The 15,506-nt window shown below is 32.4% G+C and overlaps 1 protein-coding gene across 1 annotated transcript in view; it reads right to left on the bottom strand.

Moving 5' to 3' along the window:
* TRIP11 (thyroid hormone receptor interactor 11) overlaps positions 1-15,506 on the bottom strand; it is a 103,195-nt gene that overhangs the window by 37,287 nt on the left and 50,402 nt on the right. Inside the window, exons 12-15 of the mRNA XM_051977333.1 lie at positions 14,045-14,185; positions 12,914-13,107; positions 2,914-3,077; positions 2,032-2,135 (exon numbers count right to left, since the gene is read on the bottom strand). Coding sequence (XP_051833293.1) covers positions 2,032-2,135; positions 2,914-3,077; positions 12,914-13,107; positions 14,045-14,185 — 603 coding nt within the window. The remainder of the gene's footprint in view (positions 1-2,031; positions 2,136-2,913; positions 3,078-12,913; positions 13,108-14,044; positions 14,186-15,506) is intronic.

A 15,506-nucleotide genomic window follows, 5' to 3' on the forward strand; every position in this document is an offset into this window, starting at 1 on the left:
TAATTTGGAGAAGACACTGAGAAGTATAAAATTTAAACCACTTAAAGAGTTATGTAAAAAGAGGATTAAACTTATTTTAGGCAGAAGTAGAAGAAATGTGTGAAAGTTGCAGAAAAGAAGATTTTCTGCTTGATAGAAAGAATAAATTCCTCATACATACAAGTGGAATGGACTGCCTGTGAAATGGACATTCCTACACTGACTTGAGTGGATGATCTTTAAGATAATGTCCAAATTTGATATTCAATAAATTACAGATGGAATGAATTACAAAGATTTTGGAGTCAATCAGTCTTTAAATTTTACAGATTTTTAGAACACTAAGGTGGCAATGAGGCCCAAGGTCATATACCTAGTTAATGCCTGAGATGGCAGTCAGTTTCAGGCTTCCCAACTCACAATACTCCTCTGTTGTTTCTACTCTACTACACTACCTCTCCTAGAAGTTGAAATTTAAAAAATAAGAGAGGGAAAAAGTTATAGGTACTACAAGATAATGACATGCTAAAATCAAGGCCATAATCACAAAAATTACAAAAAACAAAGAATGACTCAAAAAGCATAGCATTTTAGAACTACTTTGCAGAATGATAGCTATACTCATTCAGAGTCTCAAAGAACATAATTATATCCTGGGCAGCTACATGGCACAGTGGATAGAGCAGCCCTGGAGTTGGAACCTAAGTTTAAATTCAGTCTTAGACACTCAAGAGATAACTGACTGTATGACCCTAGGCAAGTCACCTAACTCCAATAGCCCTTCAAAAAATATATTTATCTTTATTCAATAATTGATATTAATATTGATGACCCTAAATTATCAAAAACACATTATTAAATTATGTTTAGTATTCTTTGCATTTTAGACATGATATAGAATAAAGAACAAGGAACTCAAAAACCTGGATTCTATTCATATACTGTGCTTGAAAAAATCATTTTCCCTTGCTGGGCCTAAGTTTATTCATTTAAAATGATGATGTTGAACCAGATTCCCATCAATGCAAACATTCTATGAATGATACATGCCAAGAAAAATGGTTAAATGTCATTTAATTAAATATCTAAAGGCATAATCTTCAATTATCTAGAAAATTCACCAATGTGGACTTCCCAACTATTGTGTGACTTTGGTCAAGTAACTACCTCTTCTGATTCTCAGTGCACATAGTGAAAAGAACAGTGGAATGTAAACCAGTAAAAACTGAACTCTGATTTCTGGCTCTATTCTTCCCTGGTTACATGATTATGATTTATTCTCCCTCTCTGGATCTTGATCTCTTCATCTGCAAAATGAAGTGCCTAGACTAAAAGATCCCTAATGAAAGGCCTTGATGGAGCTAAAACTGATCTCAGAAACAGGAACATTACAATTTATATTAATGATCCATATGAATATTGCAATTGTTATGTATTTAAAGTTTTTGTAACCACAAAAATCTTAATGTTAGATGTCCACAGAGTAAAGCGATCATATGCCAACCAAAAATGTAATCCAATCATGTCTTATAAAATTATCCCAAATAAAATAAAAAAGAGTAAGGGTGGGGGCAAGGTCTCTACAATCAGAGAAGTAGTAAAAATTAAATGAATACCTGCATAAAGATGAATGTAGATTTGTGCATCTGATTTTGTGGGTATTACTTCTATTTCCCAATTTGCTTTGTCTAGAAAGACTAAGACTTACTTGATTTTAATACGTGTGTGTGTGTGTGTGTGTGTGTGTGTATGTAATATTTATTTCTAAATATTTTTTAAATGCCTAGTGGCAGACACCTACTTATTTTTTGTCAATTAAAAAACATGTAAGCAGGAGATCAAACAATTTATTCCATGCTAGAAAGTCAGGGGCAAAATTTACATCCCCTAAGTTTATTACAGTGTTTTTCTTTATTATACAAGAGCAGCCAAGAATTCTCTATCCTGATGTGATTTCACACATACAGGTTAACTGTTCAAAAAAATAAGATCAAGAACTTTTTAAGAGATTATATATTTTACATAATTAAAAGGAAAATCCTTTCTACTCACCTGCAATGACATAACCTGCCCTTCTAGATTCTCTGCTTTTCTCCTCCATTCCGTTATTTCCTTCTTTTGCTTTTCTAGTTCAGCTGAATATATAGCTTTTTCTTCTACAAAAAATTTTATTATGTTTTTCATTTTATTTAAATTTTATACACATTTTAACAAGCTTTCAAAAATTCAACAGAAATATCTGAAATGTTTTCTTAAAGGGAAAGTAGCTGTGCTTTACTCTAACCATTAACTTTAGAAAAAAGAGATACTACTTTAAATAAAAGTATTATTATTACCTAAAAAGAAGTGGAGCTTGTTTTTAACTGATTTCATCAGGGTAAAATTACTATAGTTCCTGGAGTAGTTGTTCCCCGAAAATTATCTGAAATTATATTAACTGTTCCAGTTAATATATTAAGTACATTCTAAGCACAAGTTGAAAAGTTATGATAATGGTTCATCAGCTAATATAGTTCTAAGAGAAATAAATAATAGGTGCTTAAAGCTCTGAAGCTCACTGCCAGCACAAACAGCACAGTAAAACTTCCAATACACTTTTCAATATCTATCGCTAATCTTTTCCCCCTACAAGTCTTTTGCCCTCTTTTCCTTCTTTCATCCTCATACCCTACTTCTTTTGCCTTTTTTTCCTCCCCACTGTATGGGGTAACTATTCCCTATTCTTCATTTCAAAGTAGACATTAGAAATTTATATAAGAAGTGAAACATAAAAATAAATTGTTATTTGTATGTGGTCCTCCACAGATATTTCCTATGGGCCAGTAGACCTCAGAAGTAGAGATTAGATCTTACACCTTAAAATAAAGGGAAAAAAAAAAAACACCTTATCTCTATACCATTTTTTTTCACTAGATCAGATATAACATAATTTACCTTGCTGAAATTGTTCTAGTACCATCTGTAGATTAGTTAATGACAATGCATACTGTTTTACTTGGTCCTGAGAAAGAGAAAGCTGAAGTACAGTTTCATCTCTCTGCCTGGAAACTACATTCAATTGCTCTTGCAAAGATTCCACCTGGAGATTGGCTTGATGACTTTAAAAACAAAACAAAAAATAAAAATACTTTAAAGAGACACCGTAACAAGAATGGAACATTTACAAAATAGGCCTTTGACATGAACCATTTAAATATTAATCTTACTTGTTAAATTAAACAGAACCATCTTTATTGAGTTATTATTGACAGTGATTTTCAATAAATGATGGTAATATTAAAAATCAAGAATTAAGAGGCCGCATTTAAAATGCAAAGTTATACACTCTGGAGTAAAGTTATTTAGGTTCAGATCATATCTCTGATGTTTACCACATATCTGGCCCTGCACAAATGACAACTGCCCCCTCAGTTTACTCATCTATAAAAGCAAAAAGTTATGACTAGATGATCTTTTAGGTCCCTTCCAGCTCTAGACCTCTGATCCAATGATACTCTGACTAGAGACAGCAAAAAAAAAATAAACAATATAATTCCGCCAACATGTGTCAGTGCTAAAATTCTAAACTATAACTTCTCACAGAATCATAAAATCTTAGGAGTTGAGAGGAGCCTTAACAATCATTTGGTCCAAGATAAACAAAATTTTGTCTGATCTGATTCTAATTTTTATGAGTTTTCTTTATTTTGATATCAAACAGAAGACAGATGGGAAAAACTTGAGTCAGAACTGTCCCACAAGAGCCTTTGAAAGGTAAGCTTCAAGGGATGTAGAAGAAAGTGTTATAGTGTGATAGAAATCATACTATTTCTATATTACACAGTCTATATTATATAGTCACACAACACCACAAAGTTTACAAAGAATTTTCTTCACATATCCATTATTAGCTAATACAAGAGTTATTCTATTTTACAGATAAAAAAAAAATGAAGCTCAATGAAGGTAAGTTATTTGATAAAACTAGAAAATGGCAAAACTGTGAAGAAAATTCAAGTCTTTTGATTTCAAAACAGATTCCTTAAATTATTTCTAAGTTACAACTAAGATTCTATGTTACTGTGAGAAGTCAATTATGTTTAAGAATTTTAATTTTAAAGCACAATCAGCATCTTGGTTTCATTATTTCCTGCAATGACTTTTCTTTTAATCACAATATGACTTTTGATAATTGATTTTCAGAAAATGTGGTCTGTTAAAAACTATGTCACAAAATTGAGCTTAAAAAATACCTACAGAGAACGTGGTTCTCTTCAACAATGAGATGATCCAAACCAGTTCCAACTGTTCAGTAATGAAAAGAACCAGTTACACCCAGAGAAAGAACTATGGGAAATGAGTGTGGACCACAACATAGCATTTCCACTCCTTCTGTTATTGTCCACTTGCATTTTTGTTTTTCCTTCTCGGGTTATTTTTATCTTATTTCTAAATCCGATTTTTCTTCTGCAGCAAGATAACTGTATAAATATGTATACATATATTGTAGGTAACATATATTTTAACATATTTAACATGCATTGGACTACCTACCATCTAGGGGAGGGAGTGGGGAGAAGGGGAAAAGTTGGAACAGAAAGTTTTGCTAGGGTCAATGTTGAAAAATTACCCATGCATATGTCTTATAAATAAAAATCTATAATAAAAAAAAAGAGTATTCATCAACTGGGAAATAGTTAAGATATATAGATATGGATATCTGTATCTATATTTACATCTACAGCTTTTGATATATTAATACATTATTCATATAAATATCCATTTAAATTTATATGTATGTTTGTGAGGGAAATCTACTGTAAAATAAAATACTGTGAAAGGAAAAAATAAATAAAATAAAGTGGGATTAAAACTCTTGCACTACCAAAAAAAAAATACCCATACAACACTGATACATTGTTGGGGAAACTGTAAATGGATCCAACCACTTTGGAGAGCAGTTTGGAACTATGCTCAAAAAGTTATCAAACTTTGCATACCCTTTGGTCCAGCAGTGTTTCTACTGGGATTATATCCCAAAGAGATCTTAAAAGAGGGCAAGGGATCCACAAGTGCAAAAATGTTTGTGGCAGCCCTCTTTGTAGTAGCAAGAAACTGGAAACTGAGTGGATGCCCATCAATTGAAGAATGGCTGAATAAATTGTGTATATGAATGTTAAGGAATACTATTGTTCTGTAAGAAATGACCAGCAGGATGATTTCAGAGAGGCTTGGAGAGACATACATGAACTGATGCAAAGTGAAATGAACAGAACCAGGAGATCATTATACATGGCAACAAGACTATATGATAATCAATTCTGATGGACATGGCTCTCTTCAACACTGAGATGATTCAAACCAGTTCCACTTGTGCAGTCATGAAGAGAACTATCTACACCCAGAGAGAGAACCATGGGAACAGAATGTGAAACACAACATAGCATTCTCAATCTCTCTATTATTATTTGCTTGCATTTTGGTTCTTTTTTTTCAGTTTTTCTTTTTCTTCCTTTTTGATCTGATTTTTCTTGCGCAACCGGATGGCTGTGTGAATATGTATAACATACTCTATCTGGCATGTATTTCAGCATATTTGGCATGTATTGGACTCCCTGCCGGGAGGGGGAGGGGATAGGGGAAGAAGGGGAAAATTTGCGGCAGGAGATTATGCAGAGATCAATATTGGAAAAATTACCCATGCATATGCTTTGTGAATAAAAAGCTTTAATTTAAAAAAAAAAACATACAAGTTCATGTGAACTTTTCAAGTAAAGCTTAAACAATAAACACAGGTATAAATATATACAGAATAATTAAAAAATTATTAAATATAAGGTAATATGGTGGAGAGAGCACTAACAGTCAAATGAATGAAGAAAGACCAGATTTAGAATATAATTCTTGAGCTGAATTTTGAAAAGGACTCTATTCTTTTTTTTTTTTTTTGAAGCTTTTTTTTTTAATTATAACTATTTATTTACAAGATATATGCATGGGTAATTTTTCAGCATTGACAACTGCAAAACCTTTTGTTCCAATTTTTCCCCTTTTTTCCCCCACCCACTCCGTCAGATGACAGGTTGACCAATACATGTTAAATATGTTAAAATATAAGTTAAATACAATATATGTATACATGTTCATATAGTTATTTTGCTGTACAAAAAGAATCGGACTTTGAAATAGCATACAATTAACCTGTGAAGGAAATCAAAAATGCAGGCAGACAAAAATAGAGGGATTGGCAATTCTATGTAGTAGTTCTTAGTCATCCCCCAGAGTTCTTTCTCTGGGTGTAGCTGGTTCAATTCATTACTGCTCTATTGGAACTGATTTGGTTCATCTCATTGTTAAAGAGGGCAACGTCCATCAGAATTGATCCATCATATAGTATTGTTGTTTAAGTATATAATGATCTCCTGCTCATTTCACTCAGTATCAATTCATGTAAGTCTCTCCAGGCCTTTCTGAAATCATCATGCTGATCATTTCTTACAGAACAATAATATTCCATAATATTAATATACCACAATTTACCCAGCCATTCTTCAATTGATGGGCATCCACTCCATTTCCAGTTTCTGGCCACTATAAAGAGGGCTGCCACAAACATTCTTGCACATACAGATCCCTTTCCCTTCTTTAAAATCTCTTTGGGATATAAGCCCAGTAATAATACTGCTGGATCAAAAGGTATGCACAGTTTGATAGCTTTTTGAGCATAGTTCCAAACTGCTCTCCAGAATAGCTGGATGTATTCACAATTCCACCAACAATGCATCAGTGACCCAGTTTTCCCACAAGCCCTCCAACATTCCACATTCTTTCCCTGTCATTCTAGCCAATCTGACAGGTGTGTAGTGGTATCTCAGAGTTGTCTTAATTTGCATTTTTCTGATTAATAAAGACTTGGAGCATCTTTTCATATGGCTAGAAAAAGTTTCAATTTCTTCGTCTGAGAATTGTCTGTTCATATCCTTTGACCATTTATCAATTGGAGAATGGCTTAATTTCTTATAAATTAGAGTCAATTCTCTATGTCTTTTGGAAATGAAGACTTTATCAGGACCTTTGACTGTAAAAATGTTTTCCCAGTTTACTGCTTCCCTTCTTATTGAAGCTTTTTAATTTCAAAACATAGACAAGGATGATTTTTTCAACACTGACCTTTGCAAAACTTTGTGTTCCAATTTTGCTCCCTTTCCTGCCACCCCACCTCCCTAGATGGCAAGTAATCCAATATTTGTTAAACATGGTAAAAATGTATGTAAATCGAATATAGGCATATATATTTATACAATTATCTTGCTGCACAAGAAAAATCTGATCAAAAAGGAAGAAAAATGAGAAAGAAAATAAAATTCAAGCAAACAACAACAAAAAGAGTGAAAATGCTATGTTGTGATCCACACTCAGTTCCCATATTTCTTTCTCTGGGTGTAGATGGCTTTCATCATCATAAGATCATTAGAACTGGCCTGAATCATCTCATTATTGGAGAAGAGCTACATCTATCAGAACTGATCATCGTATAATCTTGCTGTTACCATGTACAATGATCTCCTGGTTCTATTCATTTCACTTAGGATCACTTCCTGTAAGTTTGTCCAGGCCTCTCTGAAATCATTCTGCTGGTTACATTACATTCATATACCATAACTTACTCAGCCTTTTATAGTCCTTTGGGCATAGTTCCAAATTGCTCTCCAAAATGGTTGGATCAGTTCACAATTCCATCAACAATCCGTGTCCCAGTTTTCCCTCATCCCCTCCAACATTCATCATTATCTTTTCCTGTCAACTTAGGCAATCTGAGAGTGTGTAGTGATATCTCAAAGTTCTTAATTTGCATTTCTCTGATCAATAATGATTTAGAGCACCTTTTCATATAACTAGAGATGGTTTCAATATCTTCATCTGAAAATTGGCTGTTCAATATCCTTTGACAATTTATCAATTGGAGAATGGCTTGAATTCTTATAAATTTGAGTCAATTTTCTATGTTTTAAAAATTAGGCCTTTATCAGAACTCTTTTTCCCCCAATTTATTGCTTCCAGAAGGATTCTATTAGAATTCAGGAAAGAAAGTACCTTCCAGGAATAGGAGGCAGCCAATTCAAAGACAAAGATGAGAGGGGGGGGTCTTTAATTTGAGAAAAATAGAGAAAAGACCAGTTTGCCTAGACTGCAAAGTATGGAAGGAGAAATAATGCTAGAAAAATAAAATGTCCAGGTTGCATTAGACCTTAAAAGCTTAAAAAGAAGAGTTTATATTTTGTCTCAGTGGAGCCTCTGAAATTGTTTCCATAGGAAAGCTGCAAGATCAGACTTAAGGATCACAAGTCAATTCAATTTGTTGTGACAGATATATGAGACAAATGATTCACTGCTCTATAAGCAGACTCCTAGATTTCATTTCACTGGTGATAATATTCATATTATGGATTTAGAGGTAAGGGTTAGGATAAGCTGTACAATGTGGAAAATAAAAGAAGTGCTAGTTCTATCTCCACAACAACTCCCATGAAAAGCCCTTTCTCTGTTCTCTACTCAAACCTTAACTCGGGACCGACCGTCTGACACAGGGGTCCTTAAATTACGGCCCGTGGGCCAGATGCAGCAGCTGAGGACATTTCCCTCTCACCCAGGGCTATGAAGTTTCTTTATTTAAAGGTCCACAAAACAAAGTTGTTGTTTTTACTATAGTCCGGCCCTCCAACAGTCTGAGGGACAGTGAACTGGCCTCCTATTTAAAAAGCTTGAGGACCCCTGGCTCTAACGCCTAGACTGTTTCAACAATCTCCTAACTGATTTTTCTACCTCAAATTACTACTAAATTCCAGTCCACCATTTATATTGCTACCAAATTAATTTTCCTCATTCACAGACCTAACTATATCACTCTGTTATTTAATAAACTCCAGAGGTTTCCAATTGCTTCTAGGAAATTAAGTTCTTTTGCTTAACTTTTTTAAAAAAAACCTTTCACAACATAGCCCCAACCCATCTTTACAAACTTAATGAATACTGCTCCTCCTCCTATACTCTGCAATGCAGTACAACTAGCTCTTTTCTGTTCCACAATACACAATATTCCACATTACCTCTCTGCCTTTGAACTGGCTGAAATATACTCCTTTCACCTCATAAAATCTCTCTTCCTCTAAGATATAAACCAAATGCCACCTTCTAAGTGAAGTCCTTCTCAATGCCCCCAAACACTAGTGCCCTTCCTCTTTAACAATTTATATTTTAAAATTTCTATTATTTATATTTATTTTACTTATTCTTATTCTTGTACTTGCTGTCTCCCATTAAAATGTAAGCTCCTTGAGTAGAGATTGTTTCATTCATTATTGGCATCTCTAGCACCTAGCAAAATGCCTGGCATATAGTAAATGCTTAATAAATGCTTGCTGTTTAACTGAAATTGGACAAAAGATCATGAATACTTAAAATTTCCAATTAGCATCACCTATCCACTACAAGTATTAGGCACAATGAATGGAAACTAACTGACTAAAATTCAATGCAATGAATATAACTAAATAAAATCATGGCAGATGACTGTAGTGGAATAACTTTTTTGATAAACTTAAAAATAATTTGCACCACATGTGCAAAAATGTTTGTAGCAGCTTTTTTTGTGGTGGCAAAGAACTGGAAAATGAGTAGATGTCCATCAGCTGGGGAATGACTGAATCAGTTATGGTATATGAAAGTAATGGAATATTATTATTCTATTAAAAAAATGATGAACAAGGCCTTGAAAGATTTATACGGCCTTGAAAGATTTACACGGCCTTGAAAGATTTACACGAACTAACACTAAGCAAAACAAGTAGAATGAAGAACATATCATACATGGTAACAGCAAGATTGTGTGATGTTCAACTATGAAAGACTTTGTTCTTCTTAGCAGTTCAATGATCCAAATCAATTCCAATAGACTTTGGAAAGAAAATGCCATATGCACCCCAAAATCATCAACACAAGCTATGTTCACTTTTTTTTTCTTCTTTTTTTTCCTTTCATGTTCTGATTTTTCTCTCCCAACATAATTCATAATATGTATTTTAAAAAATTAATATACATATATAATCAGAATAAAAGAAAACAATAAAAAGGAAAAAAAATAATCCAGTGACTGACCAAAATTCCAAAAGACCAAAGATGAAATTATCCTTCCCAAATCTTTATTAAAGATTTAAAAGGACACACACATTTTGTAGATTTTTTCTATGATTAACTTAATACAGGGCAAGAAAAGTAAAGGTAGTACATGAGGGAAATTGTACTAGCAATATAAAAAAAAGAAAAGAACACCAATGAGATATTTTAAATTTTATAGGAAAGAAGAAGAGAAGGTTGAAAGGAAACATAAGCAAGCAGGAGAGTTTCTGGAACTAAATATAGTCCATATTTTTAAAAAATAACTTGCATATAATGAGTGTCCTGGTTAAACATGCAATACTTTTTTTCTGATCTCTGTATATAGAAATATTCATGTTTGCTGGTATTTTATTTTTCTTATTTAAGTTTACTCACTTTAAGTAAAATAATCAAAAGCAATTCTAACTTTGAACTTTTTTTGAAAACCTAAGTGTATTTCCATTCCTTTAAGCTTTCTGTAACTACATTCCTCAATATTGCAATGTTGTGACCTCACTGACTTTAATTACTGCTTCCAATAGTCCAGATCACAACCTGTTAAAGCCCTTCCCGTTCTCTGTAACTTGCATTTCTTCTCATAAATTTCAAAAAAATTCTACCCAATATACTAGAAGCCTTCACCTAGATCTTCTAACCTAACATGACTCTTCTATAGTAAAGGAACAGTCCATCTATTGCCAGTTGCTCTTATAAATAACCTACCACTAATATTTCTTATTCTGAATAATAGTTTTTATGCTACTTCATATACACATTGGCATAATTGCATGTAACTGCCATGTGCATAATTTAGCATATAATTGTATTATCCTACAACCTATTTATGTCTATCACATATCTTTCTAGTACTTTTTGAAGGACTTGCAACTTTGATTTTTCACAAACTATAATGTTTTGATTCACAGTCATAGTATACTACTAGGAAAAAAAATATTAAAAATATAATATTGCTTCAATATCTATAAGACAACTTCACATTTATAAAAAGAATATAATGACTATCAATGAGTCCAATGCCCTCACTTTACAGAAAAGAAAACAGACCTACAGAAGGTAAAGCAACTGGCCAAAGATAATTAAAGTATCAGTGGCAGAGTTAGACTTCAAATTTTGGTCCACTGAACAGCATAGTCCTCTTTCCATAATAACATGTTGCCCTAAATATCTGAATATTAAGTAATATAAGTCATAAGATGGCAAACTTGTATAAAACCTATAAAACACTTTATTTTTTATAATTTTCTACCAAATATTTCATGTTTATAACAGCATATTCATATTGGGAGGGAAAAAAACCCACTTATTCTACTGAACCAATATAACATTTATTTAATATTTTACTTTACAACTGAAGTCTAAAACAATTAACAAACATTTCAAAAATATTTTTCTCAATTTGATATTTGAGAGAATTTCATATACAGCTGATGCCAGAGTATAAAAATAACAAATATTACATTATTTGAAAATTTGATACATTTCTCTCAATACATTTCCAGGTCCAAGACACTACATAATGACTAAATGAGGATATGCAAAGTTGAATAAGACATGATCTTTACCCTCAACATTATTGTCTCAAAAGTAAGAAAAATACCAAGTTATATTCCCCAATTAACTTAGTTTCTATAAGATAGTTTACTACCTTATTTCCTATTTTCTAACAATTAACCTATAATAAAATGTTAAATTAATATTCCATTGTGAATGCATCCAATCATTCTGGAGAGCAATTTGGAACTATGCTCAAAAAATTATCAAACTGTATATATATACCTTTTGATTCAGCAGTGTTACTACTGGGCTTATATCCCAAAGAGAATCTTAAAAAAGGGAAAGGGACCTGTATGTGCCAAAATGTTTACGGCAGCTCTTTCTGTAGTGGCTAGAAACTGGAAACTGAATAGATGCCCATCAACTGGAAAATGGCTGAATAAGTTGTGATCTATGAATGTTATGGAATATTATTGTTCTATAAGAAATGACCAGCAAGATGATTTCAGAAAGGCCCAGTGAGATTTACATGAACTGATGCTGAGTGAAATGAGCAGGACCAGGAGATTATTATATACTTCAACAACAATACTATATGATAATCAATTCTGATGGACGTGGCGCTCTTCAACAATGAGATGAACCAAATCGGTTCCAATTGTTCAGTAAGGAAGAGAACCAGCTACACCCAGTGAAAGAACTATGGGAAATGAGTGTGAACTGCACAACACAGCATTTCTACTCCTCCTGTTTTTGTCTGCTTGCATTTTTGTTTTCCTTCTCAGGTTATTTTTACTTTATTTCTAAGTCCGATTTTTCTTGTGCAGCAAAATAACTGTATGGATATGTGTGTATGTGTGTGTGTGTGTGTGTGTGTGTGTGTGTGTGTGTGTGTGTATGTATGTAGGTATATGCGTATGCATATATATTGTGTTTAACATATACTTTAACATATTTAACATGTATTGGTCTACCTGCCATCTAGGAGAGGGGGTAGGGGGAAAGAGTGGAAAAGCTGGAACAGGTTTTGCAAGGGTAAATACTGAAAAATTATTCATGCATATATCTTGTAAATAAAAAGCTATAATAAAAACAAATTAATTAGTATTCCATTGAAGCACATATTCTATAATAATCATTTATCCAATAAAATCTAAAACTACATGATTGTATCAGTTCTTTGCTTAAAATTTAAAACATAAATATTTTTATTATGTCAACAAAAGTTCTGCATATATTGAAAAGGTTGGTCTCATATTTTGATCCTAAAATTTTTAAATGTTACCTGGCATTTTCCACTGCATTAGAGGATGAAACTATCTTTTCTTCCAAAACTGTAATTTTCTTTTTTAGTTTAGCTTCTCGATCTTCTGCAGCCAAAGCTTCCCGGGTATAAGAATCTTCCATTTCTAAAAGATGGTTACGCAATCTTTCTAGCTCCTGGTTTAAGCGAGATTCTTTGTCACGAAAATGTTGAACCTGAACAAAATATACGTTTTATGTTTATGATACTTCATTTTTTTTACTAAAATTATTTTGTTAGTAGATGTCACAACTATTAAATGGTTACTTTATCAAATGATCAGGTGTATTATATTTAAGGGTATAAATTCCACAAGAGTTGCTGACTTCTATCATTGGAAGAAATTTGAAAAATAAGAATTCCCCTATATAGACAAAAATCAGTTCTGAGACACTGAAAAAAAAAAAAAGGGTTAAGTATAAACAATTGACTTGATATTATCCTGTAACCTCTTCTGTGTGTATGTGTAGTTTTTTGTCTCCCTTATTAATATATGAGTACACTGAAGGCAGAGACTATGCTTTTGTCTTTTTTTTCCCCCCTAAACAAGGTGCCAGGGAAGCACTTGACAAATACTTGTTCACGAACTAAAATCGGGCCTCAAAAAATAATAAGAGTTAGAAGAACTGGACACCAGGATGAGGGCAAATAGGTTTAGAAGAGGTGAGGAATAGGAAGAGATGTTATTATCGATGACTGAGGTGAATGAAGAATGTCACTATTTTTGATGTACAAAGTAAATACTTGTATATTAACAGAGTGTAAGAAAAAGAATAAGGAAAGCTATATCAAAAGTTAATTGTATTTGAAAATATTTTTCTAATTTATTAATCAAATAAGTTTATTTAATTCTTTATTATTACAGAAAGGACAGCTAAGTGTCTCGGTGTATAGTGTGTCAGGTCTGGAATCAGGAAGACACTAGCTGTGTGATGGCCAACTCACTTAACTCCATTTGTTTCAGGTTCCTGATCTGAAAAATGAACCAGAGAAGGAAATGGCAAATCATTCTTTGCCAAGTATCTTTGCCAAGAAAACCTCAAATAGGATCACAGAGTGTCAGACATAACTGAAAAAAAATGAACAACAAAAAATTCTTATAAAAGAATATACCTCATTCTGTAGGGAATTGCTTTCCATTTGTTTCTGCTTCAGGGCCAACATGACTTGGTCTCTCTCCTGCTGAAACTTAACTGCCTTATCCTGCATAGACTTAACTTCATTTAATAACTGATTCAACTCTCCAGTGTTACCCTTTTGGGGAAAAAAAAAAGTTTTAGGTTTTTATATAGCCTTCCTTAAAAAAGTCTTAATTTCTATAAAGAATTAGGTTGCATTCATTAGATGTACATGTATTGAAGGTTTGTAGAATCAAATAGTACAGAGATAGCAAGCTATTTGCTAATATGGAAACTTTAAATAAAAACATATATTTTTGGCATAGACTTAAGGAAAACAATTTGAACATGCTAGCCACTAATAAGTCAGGGTAAGTACAGTATATTATTACCTTCAGGAAGAAAGATAACATCTCAATTTTAGAGGAGATTCATGTTTTAGGCAATAGACAGATTTTAGAAAAAAAAATTTTTTTTTAAATATTAGGCAGTTTTAATTACTGATTTTCCTCACTATATAAATAGTATAATACCTGCAAACATATAATATGTATTATAATAGGGCTTTATGTAAATATGTTACTTCTATAATATTTAGTATCTATAATTTGACCCTAAAATATTCAGAAATATTTTGAAACCAAGCATTTTGTTATATTTGAATGTCTTTTTTTCTTAGAAAAGGAAGATCCAAATTTTCATAGCTATTACAAGAAAGATAAATTAGGAAGAAAGGAAAGCTTAAAAACTTTTTTTTTCAATAAAATGATTTTGTGCAATAAAGTTTTCTCAATGAAAATAATATAAAGTACATTTTAACTGTATTAGGCATTAAAAACACTATGTGTTAACATACACACACACAACTATGGTCAATGTTAAAAAGTTACTAACTCTAATGCACCTGAGAAGAGGGTCTGTTGGGTGGTAAGTGAATTTTATTACAATAATAAATACACTACAAGGGAATGCTAGTTTTAACTAGGAGTCTAATCCCATCAATGTATTATCCTTCTTGGGCAGCTATCCTATAAAGTAGCAGAAAAATTCTTACAATATCAAAGTTTCCATTCAAATGGCAGTATGAAACAAAAGATTCAATTCAATTCCTGCATTTATTAAGTAATTACTACATGCAAGGCACTGTGCTAGGCAATAAGCATATAAATGTAAAAATAAAATATTTCCTGGCCTAAAGGAACTTATATTCTACTACATTGTACCATGTACACAATTAAGGTTCTTGGGATATGTTGCTATTTCTTGGGATATTTTGCTCTTTAAATGTTCTCTTCTTTGAATGTAATAGTAAGAGCTATTAATACATGTGCATTCAACTAACACTGTGCTATGTGCACAGGAGGTATTCAATAAATTAAACTATTAAATTGCTTCTACAACTCAAAAAAAATCATGTAAAATAATTAGGGTTTCTGTCTAAAAACATACTTTGTAAA

Source organism: Antechinus flavipes, chromosome 2 (assembly GCF_016432865.1).
Source record: "Antechinus flavipes isolate AdamAnt ecotype Samford, QLD, Australia chromosome 2, AdamAnt_v2, whole genome shotgun sequence".
In the NCBI taxonomy this organism is placed as follows: Eukaryota; Metazoa; Chordata; class Mammalia; order Dasyuromorphia; family Dasyuridae; genus Antechinus; species Antechinus flavipes.